A 21,710-nucleotide genomic window follows, 5' to 3' on the forward strand; every position below is an offset into this window, starting at 1 on the left:
AGCAGATATACACAATACAGTATATGCTCTAAAACAATTATGTTAACTGATTTTAAGCTTCCAAAGAGGTTACACACTGCCTGAGAGCAGATGATCTGACTTCCTCTTCATGCCAATCACCTAGAGTTCACTTCAATTGGAATTCAAATTGCCTGATTATAATCCTACATGGATCTAGTCCTTATCACTCACTTAAAAACATTTTACATTTTTAGATTAATTCTTTTCAGAAATTACTCCTGTAATACTGACTTCTCTTCTTTGCAATCACATTACCATGCACAGGGCTCATCAGTAGACTCTGTAAGCGTTTGTTTTGAGTACTAGAAATTATCCAAGTATGCTACAAGAAGCAGTAAGGAGAGGTAAGATCCTCTTTGCAACTATTTTCCTCTTACTGCAAAATATGACAGATTTTCTAACAAACAACTGTTCAAAGTAGCTCAAGGGTCTGGCTCTCAAACTCAGCAGCCACTGGCATGGCTCTTGATATGTCTTTTCTGGAAGCAGCACCAGAATATGCAGCTCTTGTTCCCAAATGTCTGTACCTGTTTCTGTGCTGCTTTCAGTTTTGCAGTAACAGCTGCTGGTAGGCTGTATAGTAAACCAGGTCAAATAACTGATTCAGCCGAAAAGTAATGTGATCAAAAAAAAAAGTTTTTTTTTTTTCTCATCTGACAACTGAATTGGCACCTCCAAAGGGATATAGGCAAAGCAGGAATAAGATGCCAGGAGAGGGAGAGGTAGAGGTAGAAATTGGTAAAGCTGACGAAAGCATTAAATAAAATATACAACTAACCATCCTGCAGGGATCTCCACACAACCTGGTAAATTATGTAACTAGTGTTCATTACTTTCTCTGGCATTTCCTTGTGTCTTCACATTAGTATCTCCACTGGTCAAAGCACTGCCACAGCCATGCCCTATTGATAAATTCATTATTGCTAATTCACAGATTAAAATGGTAAGAGGGTAAATGACTTGCAAAAGGTTATAAATGAAGTTGGTATGCCAGAGCTCAAAATACAGCACGAAGATCACTCTTAGAACACGCAACTGTTGACTGTACCTGTGCTGGCTAAAGGTCACATTTGCGGTTCAGTAGACAACCTGACAGAAGGCAGACTGATGAACGTTTTCAGCTACTGCTGGTCCTCATTACTGTTCTCTCCCCAACTCCATCCCTTCAGTTGTTCCAGGATAACTGCTTCTGCAGCCACACAGTAAGTCATATTCAGGTATTGAGCCAAGTTAAAAACAACTGCCGGGTATTTTGCTGAATTATTTTTTCAGCCAAAACTGTTTAAGGAAAATTTTAAACTGGCATGGCTACCAGAGGAAATATTAATCATACTTCAGCCTTGCTATAGAGCACTGTGGGGTAATGACAAAGGTGAAGAATGATGATAGATCTAAGGCCTCAGGCAGAATAAAGGAACCAGTAATACAACTGTGAGAGACTGCTGGGGCATGGAGCCGGGGGGGATGGGGACAACCTGAAAAACCCAGGAAACATGCAAAAATTATGGGAAGAAGAAAACTGAGATTATCCTTTGTGTTTCTACAGTCCTGGAATCAGTTAATCAAGTAGAAGTGACAAGCTGACACACTAGCCATTCTTAGTTCTAATTGTCATTAATACTTTCTGGGATTTTCTAACAGTAAAGACTTCCACAGAATATAAACGTTACAGAAGGAAGTTTCTACAGTGAACACCCACACCCAGCATTACGGTTTTGTAGAGTGATAGTTCTTGTGAAATCTTTCTCTGTACCCTCTCACATTACTCCAACATGCAGAGCAGCATATTCAAAGTCACTAAACAGAGCTACATGAGGCAAGCTCATAAAAATCACAATATAATGTTTTGATTTGTAAAATTTGATTCACAGATAAATGGGCTGTTTAAGGTTTCAATTTCACATAATCAAGAAAATAAAATATTTTTGTCTTTCATTGTTCAGTTTTCATCTTTATCTTGCAAGCTATGTCGAAAGATTGCATTTTCTTTTCTATTTTATCTCCAGAGATGGGTTTAAACTGAAATTCCCTTCTTTACATAGTAATGAAACCTGAAAAGAAAGCAAGATTATTTTAGATTTTTGTGGTTATTTCACTTGACAAAATTATATTGAATCCATATAGTAACATTTAGGGAAGGCATCTCAACTCCATGCAACACTTTGTAGTACTGAATGCAAAGCTAGCTGCACGTATGTTTCTGACTTCCCACCTTGTTTTTAGCATAAATGCATGTACTGTTTTCTTGAAACAGGTTCCTGTGTACTTACAAAGATGCATAATTAACCTGTAAAAGGACTACACAGGACGCACAGTCTTAGAAACACCTAACATCTTAAAGGACAAAAAAGGCCTTAGAGGTGATCCTGGCAAAAGGCAGCAGCAGCTCAGTTCCACCGAGGTGGGAGACTGAAGAACGGATCCACCTGTTTACATGAGACTGAGGCCTACTATTAATTTGCTGAATTGCTGGTAGATGCCCACTCATCTGTCCTGCAGGGACTGAGTATGACGATTTACAGTTAGCGCAGAAAGTCAGTTCTCACTCATACACTGTCTGGGTCTGTGTCTGGTTTTGGTAGCAGGGGAGGGGCCTACAGCAGTGGCCCCCTGTGAGAAGCTTCTCAAAGCTCCCTGGCTCCAAGCTGGACCCACCTTTGCACCGAGGCTGGGCCAATTTGCTGTGCCTCTGCGATAACATATTTAAGAAGGGGAACTTGGGAGGAGGACTTAGACTTGTGAGGAGGAGTTGCAAGGAGAACATCTGTGTGAACACCAAGGTCAGTAGAAGAAAGGAGGAGAAGGGGGGGAAGGTGTGGCAGAGCAGAGACTTCCCTGTATCCTGTGGTGAGACGGCAGGGCCACTCCCCTCACCACCCATGGGGGTCTATGGTAAAGCAGATACCGATTTGCAGCCTGTGGGGGCCCCATTCCGGAGCAGGTGACTGTGCCCAAAAAAGGCTGGGACCCCATGGGAACAAGGCCCCGCTGTTGTAGTTTGGCACTGGCAACACACGGGGGTGACCCACACGCCCGTGGGAGTGACTCATGTCGGAGTCGGTTTGTGGAGGACTGTCTCCTGCAAGAGGGGGACCATGATGGAACAGGAGAGGAATGCCAGGAGTTCCCCCCTGTCCCGAGGTGCAAGAAGCGGCAGGACTGACTGCACTCCCCATTCCCTGGCCCCTGCACCTCTGGGGAGGGCAGGTACAGATATCGTGAGCAAAACTGAGCCCAGGAAGAAGGGAGGGATGGACGAAGGTGTTTTCAAGATGTGGTAATGCTTTTCATGGTCCTACTCTGCCTGTTAAGTGTTGCTGTTGTTAGTGTCTGTATTGAATTTCAAGTTCTTTTTTTCTTCCCCTAATGAGTTTGTCTTTTGCCTGTGCCTTAAAGGATGAAATCATCCCTCCTTGTCCTTATCTCAAGTTCCGGGGTCTTTTGCTTCCCTCCTTCTCAGCGCTGTGGGGGAAGCGGGGAGTGAGCAGCTGAGTGGTCCTCATTTGCCCTCTGAGCTCCAACCACAACACACATTTATAAATATTTGATCTGCTGCCACAAGGTTGGCAGTTACATATGAGCCACAAGACGAATGTCCTTTCCAAGAGATTGAAAAAGCCTAGTTTATACAATGAGAAGGAAAAAGATGGAGATATTGAATGGGTTGCCTGCAGAATGGAAAAGCATGCCATCTGTTTATAGGCTATGAGAACACGAAAGTCTCAGAACCAAGTAAGATGAAAAAATTGGACTGGAATCTGTTCTGTGGGTCCACACAGATGCCTTGTATTTTCTCCTCTAAAACTTACATGTCCAATTAACTATTCATAGAATCATTGAATTGTAGAATGGTATGGGTTGGAAAAGACCTTAAAGATCATCTAGTTCCAACCCTCCTGCCATAAGCAGGGACACCTTCCACTAGACCAGGTTGCTCAAAGACCCGTCCAACCTGGCCTTGAACACTTCCAGGGAGGGGGCAGCCACCACTTCTCTGGGCAACCTGTTCCAGTGTCTCACCACCCTCACAGTACAGAATTTCTTCCTTATATCTAATCTAAATCTACTCTCTTTCAGTTTAAAACCATTACCTCTCAACTTATCACTACACTCCTTGATAAGGAGTCCCTCCCCATCTTTCCTGTAGCCCCCTTTAAGTACTAGAAGGCCACTATAAGGTCTCCCTGGAGCCTTCTCTTCTCCAGGTTGAACAACCCCAACTCTCTCAGCCTATCCTCATAAGAGAGGTGCTCCATCCCCCATGATCATCTTCGTGGCCTCCTCTGGACCCACTCAAGCGGCTCCATGTCCTTACGTGGGGGGCCCCAGAGCTGAACACAGTACTGCAGGTGGGGTCTCGTGAGAGCGGAATACAGGAGGAGAATTATCTCCCTCAACCTGCTGGTCACACTTCTCTTGATGCAGCCCAGGATACGGTTGGCTTTCTGGGCTGCAGACGCACATTGCTGGCTCATATTTGGTTTTCCATCTGCTAATACTCCCAAGTCCTTCTCTGCAGGGCAGCTCTCAATCCACTCATCTCTCAGCCTGTATTTGTGCTTGGGATTGCCCTGACCCATGGGCAGGACCTTGCACTTGGCCTTGTGGAACTTCATGAGGTTCACAGGGGCCCACCTCTCCAGCCTGTCCAGGTCCCTCTGGATGACATCCCTTCCCTCCAGCATGTCGACAGCACCACACAGCTTGGTGTCATCAGCAAACTTGCTGAGGGTGCACTCAATCCCACTGTCCATGTTGTCAAGAGAGATGTTAAACAGCCCTGGTCCCGAAACCACCATTCACCACTTGGACATTGAGCCGTTGACCATAACTTTTTGAGTGTGACCATTCAGCCAATTCCTTATTCACTGAGTGGTCAATCCATCAAATCCATGTCTCTCCAATTTAGAGATAAGGATGCCATGAGGGACAGTGTCAAATTCCTTAATAGGTCTGTATTCCTTAACAGTTGCCATATCTGGTGGCAACAGAAAAGCGACAGCTAAAGAGTTACACTTGCAAAAGTCTTAGAACGGATCACTGATATCCACAAGTACCACAGTCAACAAAGAGCTCACACAGAACTCTGACGGCTGTTCTGACAGAGGAAGGAAATATAAATTCCAGATTCCAGTAGAAGTGGAACTGGGAACAAATCCAAAGATACCATTAGATTTAAAAGACTCCTCTTATGCATCCAGAAATGAATAAAGGAGGCAGCAGCTGCTGTTGAATTTCACATCTTCTACATCAGCTGCTGTTGAATTTAACACCTCTTTCAGGACTAGCAGTGCTCTTCAGACAATGTGGCCAAACTCATCTGTAAGGATGAACACATACAGTCTCTACAATGCAGGTTAGAATTTTTAGTCAGTGTAATCATTTATTTTGTAGACAAAACCCAGATAAATTATTTTGACCAAAATACAGAGTAATTTCTATCTGGAATTAGCAACAAACAGAAATTCAGAAATTCATTCTGACCTTTCAGTCACTTTCTGGATATGACAGCACCATATGTAACAGCTGAGGTTATAACACTACAACAATCAAAAACACCTAATGTATACCCTGTAAAGCAGAAGGACTTTGTTCTACCATACTTAGCAAAGTGCTACATAAATTTTGCCACATAGCATTGAAATCATTACCACAAAAAAACTAGCAAAATGATTTAATGTGTTTTGTATGATGACCTGACAATCTGTCCTGACTAAAGCAGCCAGCCGTTACATATTTCTCTTACTGATCCCACCACTTGAATCAAACATGTCAGTGAAAATGGGAGAGATGTAGTAAATTAATTAATTAGAGCTATAGTTTAGCCAGGAATCAATTTAAATAAATATTATTAAGAATATTTCTACAATTATGAGCTATTTTTACAATCTTGTACCATCTGCCAAAACTTCTCCTAAATTAAATCAAATATCTGAAAATTCTTGACTGATATTTAGCATGCAAATGCTGAACACACTGTTGATTTAGTTTACTCTACAGAAATGTCACTTGCAAAAAAAAAAGTTCCTAATATGCCTGAGAATCCAGGTTACAAGATCTTCTGATGTTGGCAAACAAAATTCACACTTGGCAAAGACAAGCTGCCACAGTGAAATGGAAGTCCTCTGAATCACACAAGGCTATTTCAACCACAGCATCGCTACGGAAATTCTGCAATAACAGTGAGTAAACCATACACTGCATAGCTGTTCTAACTATTGGTACGACCAGCATAATAAAGGCACTCAAAACAGCACTGTACCTAAAGGACAGTCTCCCATTTCCACAGATCACTACGATCGGTACACTTAATTTCACATAGCTTTCCAGAACTCATGCTTCCCTGTACACTTCAGAGCACTGTTGAAAGGAAGACCTCAAGAATCAGCCTAAGTTAAAACCTTTTGAGCTGCATCCTGTCAGGAATCTTAAAGAATCACAAACACACCCATCACTCATTTACATTCCAGGCTCCTCTCTATTGAGTAGAAATTCACTGTCATCCATTATCATACTGCTTCCTCACATTAAAGTTGTTTCACAAACACTTCAAGGTGTCATCAAAAGAAAGAAGCTGTCCTACCCCTCCTCAGCTTGGCTTCTGAACCTCTCCCCACCTCTCTTCCCTCACTCTTTGTGCCAGCATGACACTTCATGCTGTTACACAATGAATCTGCTCTGATTTATTGTCACTTCCAATTTGTCAACAGAGACAAGTGTAAGGTCTTGCACCTGGGAAAGCATAATCCAGGAGTGCAGCACAGGCTGAGATCTACCTGGCTGGAGAGCAGCTCTGTGGAAAGGGACCTGGGTGTCCTGGAGGACAAGCAGCTCAATATGAATGAAGTGAGCAGTGTGCTGCAGTGGCACAGAAAGCCAACAGGATGCTGGGTTGTATCAACAAAGGACATCACCAGCAAAGATCAAGAAGACATTATCCCACTCTGCTCAGCGCTTGTCAGGCCACACCTGGAATACTATGTTCAGTTTTGGTCCCTGCCATACAAAAAAGATGTGGACAGGCTGGAGAGGGTCCAGAGGAGGGCCACAGAGATGATCAAAGGACTGTGAAGCCTGCCAGATGAGGAAAGGCTGAGAGAATTGGGTTTGTTCAGCCTTGAGAAGAGAAGGCTTAGGGGAGACCTTATGACCATGTTCCAGTATTTAAAGGGTGGCTACAAAGAAGATGGAGACTCCCTTTTTACAAGGAGAAAAGATGAAAAGATGAGGAAAAGAAGAGGGGTAATGGGTACAAGTTACTATTCACAAGATTCCAACTGGACATAAGAGGAAGATTTTTCACAATAAGAACAATCAGCTGCTGGAGTAATCTCCCCAAGGAAGTGGTAGATTCCCCAACATTGGACCCTTTCAAGATCCAGCTGACAGGTGTGGCTACACCACACTTTTGCCAAGAAAGGTTGAACCAGATGATCCTTGAGGTCCCTTCCAACCTGGTATTCTATGATTCTATAATTGAATTTAATTCAGATCAGTTTCCTGATCCAATCTGTAATGGAGCTGAACAAATACTCCTGCTAGGAAAGGGCACTGCTGAGCTGGGGAATAACAAGCAAGGAAATAGGATAAGATTGATTCTTTCAGCAGCGCTACTAAAGTACATCAATTTAAAATCTACCATGAAACAGTGGTCTAGAACATGTTCTCCAGAGAGGTTGTGGGAACCTCCACCCTTAGTGATACTCAGAACTCAACTGGAAATGGTCCTGAGCGATCTCATCCATCTTTAAAGTTGGCCCTGATCTGAGCAAGGGGTGGACTAAAAGAGCTCCAGAGGTCCCTTCCCACCTGCGTGATCCTGTGATTCTAATTCGCCTATCCTGCTCAGCCTGTGAGTCATAAGCCTGGTGCTTACCATTACAGTCTCCAGCAGGGTGACAGTAACTTCTCACAGGAGAGACAAACTTATGAAAGGTTAGTATGTCTCACCAACTGAAATCTCGTTAGTTTTTAACTGCAGATGTTTTAAAAGGTATCTGTTAATAAGCTGGGCACTAAAAGAGGCTAAACATGAGCTGAAAAGCCTATGAATTCTTCGAGAATCTTTTAACCACTGTTCAGTCCAACCCCCTTTTTTTTAATTAACTTCTGCACAAGATGTACTCATATCTCCTAGAGGAATTTTGCTACAGTAAGATAAAATGTTCCCTCATCTATATGCTTCTGGTTTTGAGTCCAGGTGCACAGGTCTGATAGTAAGCTATAGTGTTAATACTCCTGCAGTGTTTGTGAAAGTGTAAGGTTTTACTGAAAGCTCCTGTCCTACAATTATTGCAATTTATTAAATGAAATAAATCTAATTTTGTAAAAACAAAGTGTGTTTTTCTAGCAGATATATTAAACTGCCAAACAAACATTAACAAAAAGCCATGTTCATTTATGATTTGTTGTAAACAATTACTTCCATTACTTAAATGATCAGCATTTATTTATAAGTAATAATATATTGCATGTGTAGGAGGATGACCTGTGATCCTCAGTTAACATACCAACTTAGAAATCAAAAACTACAGCTTACGTTAGATAATACACACAACAAATCATTACGGCAACAGGCCTGGAGGCAATCAATCAGTAAAATATGCATTCATAAAATAACCAGTCCTCCTGATTTTCTTTTCTGCCTTCTTCCCTTAACTCCTCTGAGCAGCATTGTGAAATATGTTTTCAAAGGGACATTCCCACGCCCAGATTGTTCTCAAAAATGTTTCTCTGCTTGATAACCTTCTAACTCTGTTCTATCCATAATTCCCCCCAACACACACACTTTGAAAGAAGATTCTTTTGTGATTTGGAAAAGTTTTTGTGTTCAGTATGTTAGATCAGTGAGAGGGTGAAACACTGTGTGCAAGTTTTATGCTGCCTTCCCACTGCTGGCTTCACACCCACTGGGCCACAGACTTCATTCTGGCTCGTGGAGGATGCCACTGCCTATATCTCTATAGTATTTTTCTAGCTTTTATTTTTTTAATTTATTTCTTAAGCAATCCCTTCCTTCTGTACATTGACTTCTTTACAAATTATACATACCAGTAACTGTGAACAGCCTCTTTGTGCATGGAGAAAGGGCAGTTCTCTGAATGGGGGAAAAACAAAATTTTCTCCAGGGTCTAACTTCTCTGTCCTGCTTTCCATATATTTTATCCCTGGTTTGTCCTTCCCCTACACTGCATCTGCCACCTACTGGTATGCTACTGTAAAAGAGTTTGGCATCAAACACAATTTCAGGCCCTTTTATGTAAGGGCCTGTACCTAGCTCCAGTGCCACCCCAGCTATTGGGAGGGAGGGTCAGTGATGTGGAGAGTCTTAGGCCCACCCACGCTAGCTGAGCTATGACATTGATAGACAAGCTTTCAGAAACTCTATCATTTTTCAAAGACATGTCAAAATTTGGGGATAAACTTCTGTAGGTATAGCAATAGGTACATAAACTTTATAAACAGAAGTTCCCCTAAAGTAAACACATTTTCTCTTCTACTTCCCTTATCTTCCTAGCTTCCAACAGCCATGATAAAGAGCTTACCACTTATTAGAACAACCTCCCTGCCAAATTTCAAGTTCCATTGCTCGAATACTTGGAGATACTAGGAACTGTTGGTGATTACAGGAATGCTTTTTCATAAGCAACCCATTTTTCGTTCTGTTTTTGCCCAGGACAGATATCAGGCATAAAAAAATTTAAATGGTGCACCTTTTTTTTCCCAAAAATATTATACACATCTAGAAAAGGGGTCCTCTTCTGTTGTTAATAAACTTTAAATACAGGCATTTGGGCCAATGCCACATCCTTACCTATACTTTCCCTAGCACTCCTTGCAAAAATAAACTTTATATTTGTCACCTTTACACTGTTTCAGCTTGGGACCAAGTAGTAATGACTCCTAAGGTGATGAGTATGACATGTTGACTTCAAGGTCTGAGTACTGAGAGGCAATGCAAAGTATAATCTTCTCATTAGCACATTTCGTTCTGCCTTATAAGTAACAGTTACACAATACTAATAAAATAACTCATGAAGTCTAAAATTATTCATGAGTTACACAGGCTGTGTTGAGAAGAAAGATATATCTTCAGAAATGTTACTTCTTAAATGTTGTTTCTTCAAGTTTCATCATTTGTTTCTGGGCAAGATGGTCAATGCCAATCTTTCAGAAATACATGAGCATTCCTTTCTTTGAAGTCAGATGTAAACCAGCTGTTTCTTAACTCAATGTCTCACTTGTGCCTCATGAAAAACATGCTCTAGTCGTAGGAGAGCAGAAATAAAATTTTGTTTCTTGAACAATTATCTTTCCTCAGAGTGGGAGGCGGGGTTTGAGGATTTGTTTTCCTCTAATTCCTTTCTCCATGCAAATATTCCTTCACTTTCTGAATCTGCATGTCATAGATTTTCTTTGTTCCTATGTATCCATTTATTACTTACCCAATTTTCTGTTTGAACTATCTCTAATTTGATTCACTGTCCTTTTTTTTTAGGAAAAGAATTCAGGTATGTTCAGCACATTCACTGAAACATGTTTTCAATCATGACCTTGCATATGACATCTGTTATTGTACATAAATATTTCCAAAAGTACACAGGAACTGTTTAGTGCTATTTTACAGATATCTTAAGCAGACGTTTTTGCTACTTTGAATCTCTACCCTGTGCATTACACCTGCCGACCATTTCACCTTCTTGTTGCTGTAAATCAGTTCTATTTCACCTTGAATTACTGCATTATCAATTTGAAGGTAGGCTGGAGCTGAAACTGAGTATTTATATATTGTGCAGGAAACACTTTACTAAATGTTTCTCATGGCGTGTTGACTATCTGCCATTAGCAACTCTATCCTCAACGTTTTACTTCTGAAAGAATTAGAGCATACAATTACTATTATTATAATTATTGGTGAAAATACAACTATTGAAAGGCATATCGACTGGTACAAAGGGCACAATGAAAGAAAAAGTATTCATTTGTTCTGCTGGTCTGGGCTTTCTCAAGTAAAACACACCCCTTGTGTTCCTCAGTTTTTCTGCTAAACAGTAACAATCAATTTCCCTTGTAGAATGCTTGAAATTGACAATGAAAGACACAAAAATGAACAACCGTGGCAAACAGAGCACTCTATTTGTGCACTCACAACTATATCACACTCTCCTCCTCTCTAACTTTTGGTTCACTTTTGACAGGATTTGACTATACATGTCTTTCATTAGCTGGATCTCCAAGGCTGTGTGGTTCAAGTCACAACTGTGTTTATATGAACCACAACTAGATTTAAAAACTGAAGGCTGGATTATGACGTGGTTATGTATCCAAAGACAGATTTTACAAGAGTGTGTTTATTTGTACAACATCAGTCTGTTGGATTCCCAAGGGCTCAAAGCCAAGGTATGGCAACATTTAAAACAAAACACATATGATTTCAGACATTCTAGATATAAAGCACTTCATCCACTGAACATCACCTCTGCTTTGCTCATGATTAAAAAGTTGAAGTTTATAATCTTCTGTTTCAAGGCTGATGAATAGAATAGATGGATCTCCTTGACTGAGAGAAAACCATTGCCAAAATTCCATCTGGAATAGCCTCTTTGAGTCACATTAAGTTGCTTGGTCTAAAGAGGCACCATCAAAAAGAAAGCATATTAAAAGGATGATGCAACTCCCAGAGGGTGTGAAAAGCCAGACTGCAAACTCAGGAAACAACTAGTAGCCACTTTATAAGCATCTGGAAGCAGTCTCCACCCCATGTGCTTGGGTCATGGCAAGAAATACACTGGATGGAGTCATGAAAAGAACATAAAAAGACAAGGCAGTGGTGGGTAGGAGAAGAATTCCCACCTTCCTCCTCAGAGGACTGGTAAGGGAACATCACCAATGCTGTAGCTTAGCTTTTTTAATCAGGCAGCACCAAATCTAATGAAACCATAGCAGATAGGATTATGATAGGGGATTCTAAACGTCCTTCCAGGATGGTTTCTCAATACAGTTACTTCAAAAATTACTCTGAAACTGTAACTTCGCAAGTGTGTAAAATTTAAACATTTCTTAAAAGCTGCAGAATTTATTAAATTATTATTATTAAATTATTAAATTATTATTACATTACAGTTGTTTGTGCAACTATAATTTGACATCTTCATGCAGGTGCATTATAAAAAGACAGCACAGCAGCCGTGTCACGGACTACCTATCAGACTATTTATTCTGAGTTCCTAGCAGCTGCTATTTTGTTTTGGCATATTTCCCCGCTTTTGTTACCAAAATTAGGTAGATTAAAACAAGACTGAAACATGGCAGTGGAGGATTGCCTATCCAAACTCATACATATTCATACATCATTCATACACAATTAAACCCATTATGGACTTTGCAAAATAGATACTGACTTAAATGTATGCTGATAGCTTCCTGTTCAAAGTCTTAAAATAAAAATTCTCACTAGCTATGTGAACAAGATCTATGCGACTCAGTCAATTTTTCCTCCTAAACACTTCAAAAGTCGCAATTAACTCTAAAAAATAGGTTTTATATGTCTTGTTATTTTAAAAAGTCTAGATGTGCACTGTAATAAAATAAAATCAAATAAAGATTGATTTCACTGTATGCAGGAGAAACAAAGAACATGAGTAAGCTTAGAGTGCAGTTCACAAAAGCAGGAAAAGGGAAATAGCCACATCACTGATCTCATTCATAGGTTATACAAAACATGACAGACAGAGATCCCTTACTCTATGAAATTTGATTCTTTTCCATATTCTAAGAGAACTTGAAAGAAATTTTCTTCCTCTCCTTCCTTGTACCTCACCCCAAACTTGTTTTAAACTGTTGTCAGTTTACAATAAAAGACACCACACGTATTTCTGGATTTGTTTTTTGGACCTAATATTTCATCCTAGTTTATGTCCATAATGAAAATGAGACATTTTATTTTCTTCCTTTTTATAAATTACAGAAAATAGATTAAGACAATGAACAGGAAAAAAACCACAAAACTGAATTTGACACTATGAGTCACAACAGAGCAGCTCTTCAAAGGATGTTTGACTGCATACAAACTATTCACAGCTTCTTAGAACCTTTTTCCTATCAACTTAATTTTCACTAGCTAATTTCCTCCGCCCCCAACATACCATGTAGCCCTGTTCCAATCTCTTTGGTTTTCTACAAGTCTTCATCTGGCTACTGTTGTGTGTAGCATAGATATTACAGCACAACAAAAATATTTGTAACATATAGACATTAACATGATAAACTCCTTTGTAAGAAAGAAAGCATCTTTCCTTCAATATATTATTTTCTCTTTTAGAATGAGCCTGAAAGAAACGAATAAAAAAAAAAAAAAGGTCAAATTATGGCAGGTTTTTTCCTCTTACATTCAGTAGGTATTAGATCACAGCTAAAGTGAATAAATGAAAATGAGTGAAATAAATTTGCAGACTTTAATCGAGAGGAAAAATCATTTTGTACCTAAAGGCCCAGGGTATAAATGTTATAGGTTCAGTTCTCTGCTCTACTGCAAATTTCTTACTTTGTCTTGGCTTCCCTAGCTATTAGTGTGACAGTATTACTTTCTTTTCCTATCTTTTACTTGTTTTGTTCAGCTGGGCTATAAACTTTCAGTGGCAGGAGGCTGCCCCTCCCCAGCATAAAAAGCCATGATGTCAGATGGACTCTTTGAGCCCTAACTGAAGACAAACCACTTCACAACTTTATATTCAAAGACGTCTCACATGAAAAAAAAGCACAGTGAGTAAACAGGTACAAAAATGCAAGGTCCATTAAGAATTTTACCTTGAGAGAATATTATACTTTTTAATTTGCATTGCCCTAATACTATTTTTTAGGCAAAGCTTAAATTAAGTTTGACCTCCAAAGATTTGAGACTCTGGGGATCTATCAGTGGAAGGCATTTCCTTGGCTTTCTGGAATACACTTCTACACAGAGGATTAGTGGAAGTACTCAAGCTATTCGTTTCTGCTTTAGAAGACGGCATGACAGCAAAGAGGTATTATGAGAATTGATAACCTTCAAATTTATTCCCAGCATAAAAAGTCTGAAATAAGCCGTGTACATAGGCCTTCAGGATCTTATATAGCTTGCCTATTTTACCAAGTCTTTCAATGAAACATGAGTATTCACAGCACAGGAAATATTAGAAAGCATCATTCAAGGAGTCTGCATTATGCAGTTACAGGCTGACCCACTATTAACTTCTCTACTGATTTTAAATCTTTAAATTTTACATTAATTTTAGATTTAAAATACACCTTTTTTTTCTTTCAAAAATCTGAAAACACTGCACACTAATTTTTTCAGATTTTTTTTGGTCTTCTTGAATGCAACAGCTGTAGTCTGTAGGACTTGTAGAATCCAATGGAAGTGAGTTGCTATAAATAAACATCCACTACCTTGCAGTAACTGACCTTTGGCCCACTCTTAGTGTCTCCCAATGGTAACGTAGAATTCACAAGCTTAAACGATTAATCATGACCAACAGCTCTGAGAACAGATCTTTCTTACAATGAAGTACCAGTGTTGCATTTGGTGGTAATAGGTTGAAGACTAATACTACACAAAAGGACAAATTTACTACCTTGAAGGTTTCAGAAGTCATTAGTAAAGCACATCTAGTTAAACACTAGTTTAAGATGTCCTTGCATCATTGGTGTTACTTTTCAGGATTGAGCCATGTTCTCTTAGTAGTGCTGCTGGACTTAAGACAGGTTTTCTTCAGTCTGATTTTGAAGTCATAGTGGAAAGATCTCATCCATTCACCCAAAGAGGAAGAAGTTTCATAATGCCTTCAAATAAACAGTCTCTTACTATACCAATTATGAGCAAGTAATAAGCAAGCAAAAAGTCTTATTGCACTTCAACTTTCCGCGTTCCATTCTCACACAGGTTTTAGCTGTACTTTCAAACTTTACCTTTGCTGGAAATAACTATTTTAAAGGTACTGTTATATATTTTCTTAAAAGAGCTGGGCTAGCTGATTGTACAACCAGTTGATGGAATTAAATACGGCTTTTTAAATTAAAATATTTTTAGTGCCACACATGATTTTCATTGCAGTAAAACATAGAAAAACAATTTTTTAAGAGCAGCAGCATTGTGGTAGCATTCAGAAATCCCTAACTAGACTGTGTGTTATACAAACACTGAAGATGCTCTCTGCCTAGAAACTTAAATCTCCTTCAAGTGTTAATGATTACAATGTTTATAAACACATGAAAGATAAATGTGAAACAGACATAAGTTTAAATACCAGAGCAAAGCAATGCAATGACAGCACACTGGATGCCAAAGATGAGGTTTGTAACTTTCCTTCTTGTTGCTTCTTGTAATGCATTGTTACAATTATCGCTCCCATGGCTGCAGCTGCCAACACAGACTCTCTTGACAATACCTAAGATTAGACATCTGAGCATCACATAAGTTTCATTTCTTCTCTGCTGTGTATGCAGCATTTGTCAAATTATGCTTTACATTAATTTGAAACAATTGCTCTATAAAACAAAGAAGTATCAATAGATGAAAAATTATGATCAGAGATGCACTGGCAATTAGAATGAAACAGCTGTAATTGACTGGAGGAACTAGTGACAATGTCAGTAACAACTGTTCTCCATATTAGTGTATGTTTTATGATATTGTATGTTAAAAACAACCACAGTCTCAAAAAAAAGGGACATATGGGGATACCCCATACAGCATAATGGTGGATACCCCATTCACTATCATCACAGTTTATCCACAATAGCTCTTCTGCTTCTCCTTCAGTATGTTTCTGCTTCCCAGATTCCTCTATTCAACAGACCTAAAAGAACCTGCCTCTTCCATTTTCCTATCGGCACTCAACACATACAGAGTAACTTCTCCCTGTTACACCAAGAGCTTTTCATTCCAACCAAGAGCTTTCTCCAGATCTCACGGGGGGTGGGGGGGAAGGGAAGGTGTTAAATAACTACTTCATGCAGATACAATGCTTCTTAAAATCATTATTCTTGGCTTTGAAATACACCTGTTTGCCTGCAATAATTGGGTGCTACAAGAAAAACAGTAATCGCAGAAATCACTCTGTTGACTGCAGTAGTCTCTTTAAAGAAGAAAGCAGCCATTAAACTAGGACAACTGAGGTTTACCAAACTAGATTTAACAAACCAGCACTTTGTCAGTCCACCCTTATGGTTCTTCCTGTGGTTGCCACTCAGCCTACATTTTCAGTGTCACCCATGACACACTCCAGAGACATATGATTACTTAAAGTGAAGTCAGATTCTAATGTAATCCTGTATCATTTAGAGTCTCACATTGGACTTCCTTCCCAATCAGCCTGCAGGGGCCAAAACAATTTGCACCATGATTTTAAATTAAGAATAGAGGGAGGCATTGTGACCTCAAGAACATAAACCAGGACATGGAAATCCAGTGTCAGCTTTGACATTAAAAATTAACAGCAGAAGGTTGCTGCTGTGAAAAAAAAAAAAAAAAAAAAAACCAAAACCAAACAACCACACACACACAAAAACCTCTGACTCTTGAATCTCAAAGTATTTTGGTTGCCACCCAAAACCAGAGCAAAAACTGGCATGTTCCAAACATTAGTTTAACTTCTGTTCTTTTTAAATTAGCAAGGCAGTGGTCATAATGTAAGCCCTGCAACAAAGATGTCTTCAGAAAAGAAATGGAAAAGGAAAGGTAAAAATCTTTTCACAACTCTATGTATTTGATTGATTTATTTGCACTTTTGACACACACTGCTCACTCTCAAAAGGTTTGTGAAAGTCAAATTCCAAACAAGGCAGAATAAGTGAAGCAACAGAGAAATGGCCTCTTCTGTTGTTGAATGTTTAAATGCATCAATTTGTTATCTTAGTCACTTTTCTTATCTCGTTCTATGATTTCTAGAGACAACAGAGAGCTTAAGGCTGTATGTTATCAGATTCTTTAACTGGAACAAATGTAATACTGAATTGAAGCAGGGGGACTACAATTAATCACACCCTGAATTAAACAGGGTTAACTGAACATAGTTTTTGGTAGTCTAACAAAGATACGCATACAGGTCTATTTGGATTAAACAGCTCAGCCTGTCTAATGGTCAGTCTTGTTCCACCATTACCCATGCTGCCTTACCTCCACCGTAATCCTATCCAGATAATCACCTGTACACTTTTTTCCTGGGTTATTTTTCTGTCAGTTTAGTGAGATTAATCGGCCAATCCAATGGAAATGCAATGGAAATGGCTGGCAAATATTGCCTGGAGTGGGACTGTACCTTTCATTGACAACTGTATTTTAGACCAGCTTACCTCATCTCATAGAACTGTTTTCATAAGCATCCTATCCTTTCTAAACTGCACAGCTTTCAGCTTCTTGGTTCTTGCTATGTTAATTGAATAGCTTATTCAACTGCCATATTCTCTTCCACTGAATTTTGCAGTGGAGAAATTGGAAATTAAAATAGGGACAAAGAAATCTACCCTCTCTCTTTCCCCCTCCAGAAACATGAGAGACTGTATACATATTAAAAAAAAAAAAAAAATCCTTTTTTCCTTTTTGTGCCATATTTTGATTTTAGCACTGTTAAACTCACTGATCCTTTTTCAAATCAAATTCATTGAAAAAACCGCATGATACTAACACTGCGTAATTATGTAAATGCAGAAAACAAGACATGCTTGTTCAGCTTCCGAAACAGTTTATCTCACTCTGAATACATCCTGCTATACTAATACCATAACATAAATTTAAAATATTAACTTTTCTGAAGGAAAAGACTAAAAAAAATTGAAGTTTAATTTAACTAACAGCCACCACACTTTATGCCAATACTATAAATAGCCAATGCATTTATATTGTTACGAAGCATTCCATTTCAGCACATCCCGACTGGAGAAATGAGGTACAAGAATTCTGGACAGCCTTTTTTAAGAAAATAAGCCTGACTGCCCTAATATTATAGTTTTATTCCATACAGTGGCAGTATTTTTTCTAAGAGAACTCTTGCAGTTAGCTTCTCATGGCAGAAATGTTGTGAATAGCTTTGACAGACAGGAGTTTTGCAATGAGAAGGTCATTGGCTTAGTTTGGATCTTCCCTTGTCTGATTAGACAGAGAGCATTTTACCACAATTGGCTCTAGTCACTGACTGATTTTCATTCCCAAATACCTGTCATCACCGTCACTGATGCATTCAGGAAGAGCAAGACTACAGCCAAACAGCATGATGTGTTGATAGCAGCTGAGACGACTGAGATAACTGAAGAACTTCAGGAACTTTTCCATTTCAATACTTTTGACAATGGAAAGAACTGAAGTTATAGTGGTGTAGTTATATGGCAGCATTTGGCACTGGCTGTTGGTGATATTTATGCAGGCACCTGTGAAATCAAAACAATATATTTAGAACAAAAATATCACCATTTATTAGTTGGTTCAAAGCATATATTGAATTGACTAGTCGATACATACAATATATAAGCAATGCCTGTACCTCACAGATAAGATGTCATTCCATAATGCTATCATAATACTGTCAAAAAAACAAGTATCTAAGAAGAAAAGACAAGCTTGGTAGCTTAGTTTGGAAAAACAAATAAACTCCTAGATATTTTCACAATCCTCCAACTCTCTACAAATCTGGACTAGAAATAACACAAAACAAATTTCTTTCTGACATAGGTTGTATGAACACACCGTAAGAACAGCCTGGATACAGCCAACCCTGTCTGAAACTAAGAACAGAAATCATACAAAAAAAAAATAAAGCTAATTGGGTTCTGAAGCTGCTCTGGTCTTGGTGTTTCCATAAAGTTTCTCTTTTTGCTACCACTCTACTTTGCAGCTGCTTTTCCAGCCAAAATCATCAACTTGCTTACCCATTTTTTCCACAGTGATGGTTTTACCTCCATAGTCTTTCTTCTCTATCCTACCAATATAGAATTATCTGATTTTACAAGTTGAACACTTACTCTGGCCTGAACTGTTGTCCCACTCTTGACCCACCAGAGCAACCTTTCTCTGCTAATGCCCTGTCATGTACAGTAGGCTCTCTCAGCTATGCATGATCAGCAGGTTAACTTACTGCATGAAGTTCTTAAGAATAAGTTGTACAAGCCATACACGAAGTTCAGAATTTTCATCAAGAACAAACTATTAAAATCTAGTATTTGTGACAGCTCTCTACTTTGATGAAGGCCTTTCTAGGCCATCTAATCAGGCTCTGGCAGCATTTTTTTCCACAGAACATTCCACACTGTACAATAAGCAGGGACCTCAGCCCATTCTCAAGACCAGACTCTGCCACTAATCATGCTGTAAACAAATCAAACTCCTGTTAAATGACCATCCCAACTCTAGCCTTCTGAAGGGGGAAAACCCTCGAGCACACTTAAGCCTTAGTACTCCTGTTCTTGTTATCTGAGCAAACTGGACATAGGTAGCACCAAATGCTGTAGATCCTTTCCATCATCAGACATTTTGAGACTGGCTTCTTCCAAGAACTATGTGGGTCATTTACATCCAACCTCCCAACTTGATAAAAGCCAGTAATGTAAAGCACACAGGATGCAGCTCTTAAGGGTTCAGCAAGTCCATCTCTTCCTCACCTGTCATTCTAGACACAGTCTTCACTGTCCAAATGAACTAGTGGCAAATTCTGGTATCTATGGACTAATACAACCTCACATATGAGTAGGGAAAGCAAAGCATAATGAAGAAAAATTTCATTAGAGCTTTTTCAAGTTGCAATGTCTTTGAAGAGATGGGCAAAAATGGTGGGTTTCAAATTTTCTCTAGACTTTGTAAAAAACAATCCTTATTTTTTCAGTGCCTGATGAGTATACTAAAATAGCTTTCCACAGGAAAGAGGAAAGGGAACAAAGGTGGAGGGAGGGGAAGGAAATTTCCTTCAGAATCACAAAGTTTTCTTTTTAAAGATGCCATCTCTTTAATGACTACTCACTTTGTTACTTTTGCACAGAATCTTGACCTGCTATAAAACCATAAAATCTGCCTCCATTTTTTGCATTATATTTTGCACTTGAACAAACTCATTGCCATCTATTTGCACTGTAAAGATTTTTTTCTTTATAACATTTTTATTGCTTGGAAAAACTTAAGAAACTGAAGTTCTGATTTAAGATTAAAAATATTGAAGCTTTTACAGCAGAAATTCTTTAAACTGCTAAACTCCTCACAGTTATCTCTTGCCTACATTCTTTTGCTGATGCTGGGACTACATTTTCAGTAACTGTTGTGATAAAAGGATAACATAACCACACAAAATTCTGGGTCTCCCGCACCCCCAAAAATTTCACACTAAAGTTAAGTAAATAAATCAAATTAACCTAAGGCGGGGGAGGGGATGGGACAAGGGGGATGGGTGTCACTGGGGAGGGGCACATAGGGCTTACACAAGTGAAATTTCAACATGATTCACAAAATCATCATGTATCTCCTGATGCACAATTGCAAAATAGTCCCCGCCATGGCACGTGCCAAGCAGCAGCGACATTTTGACTGAGATTATGTACATGGACTGCTTTAGATCTTTTAAAATTCACACAGTCCTGACAGAGAAGGGCTACAGTTCCTTGGAGCTATCTAACGTTTTAAGAGTACTCAGTGGCTGGACACAGAGCACTGAATTCAACATTCATGGCCAAAAAGATGGAATTTTATAGCAATTATACAATAATTTTTAAAACAGAGATGGAAGGAGGGACTAAACCCAGGACCTGTCCTTACAACAGAATCATGATCCATCTTCAGTTCCATGAATCTTGCATTCCTGTAAAAGGACATCAGTTCAGTATTAATCCCAGGCACATCCCTACCCTGGAACACTCTTCTGGAAAGCAGAAGCCTGGGTTAGAACCTCGTCTTTTTAACACAGGTCCTCAATCCACCTCTTCTGGTTTTTGTTCTATCACCCACCCAGCAAATAAATCACAGTTCAACACGTGAGTGTCCCACACCCTATACACCTCTGAGTCAAAAAGCATAATTTTAGGGTACCAGCAATTGTTGTATCACAGTGTTATGTACCTCCTGGATTCTCACTGCAGTAGTAACAAGTGCTACAGTCTCAAAAACCTTCTGTGGTAAATTAAAGAAACCTACCTTGTGTTCGTACACATTCAGTTCTGCACAGGACTAACGAGCTCAGGAACAGCACCCCACTGGCTCACTTAAACCACACAGAGCTGCAGAGCACAGATGCATCAGCCCCCTTCAAGCTAGCCCACAGACCTCTAGCGCAGCAGCAGGCAGGTATATCCTTATTGCTTTGTGGGGGACCTCTCAAGTTCCACACAGCTGCGTAAATTGGTCATACTTTGAGTAACACATTATTTCAGAGCAAGGTTGTTTCACCTAAACTGAGACCAGTAGAAAACTCAAAAATTCTCTATTCTGATCATTTGCACAGAATAAGTCCCTCCATTAATTCTTGAAATAAGCCCAACAGCTTGTGATAGACGGAACGTATCCTTCAGACAGGCAAGTCTGCTCTGTGCCAAATTGCTCTGTACGTAAGCAAATAGTGACACAGACACAGCATTCTACAGAACAAGGAATAATTTTTTTAAAGGACATTAAAAGTAGGATAAAAGCTATTTAAAATATAAACAAAAGGGACTGCTTATTTAATAAGTAGGTATTTAAAGAG

General features: G+C 39.3%; 1 protein-coding gene across 7 annotated transcripts in view; it reads right to left on the minus strand.

Moving 5' to 3' along the window:
- The window catches only part of CORIN (corin, serine peptidase), a 174,111-nt gene that overhangs the window by 97,436 nt on the left and 54,965 nt on the right, over positions 1-21,710 (minus strand). For all 7 annotated transcript variants that reach the window (XR_012623065.1, XM_074822462.1, XM_074822460.1 and 4 more), the window contains exon 4: positions 18,210-18,420. Coding sequence is in view for 6 of the 7 variants with exons in the window: in XM_074822462.1 (XP_074678563.1) it covers positions 18,210-18,420 (211 nt within the window). In the remaining variant the exon portion in view is untranslated. The remainder of the gene's footprint in view (positions 1-18,209; positions 18,421-21,710) is intronic.

Source organism: Strix aluco, chromosome 4 (assembly GCF_031877795.1).
Source record: "Strix aluco isolate bStrAlu1 chromosome 4, bStrAlu1.hap1, whole genome shotgun sequence".
Lineage (NCBI taxonomy): Eukaryota > Metazoa > Chordata > Aves > Strigiformes > Strigidae > Strix > Strix aluco.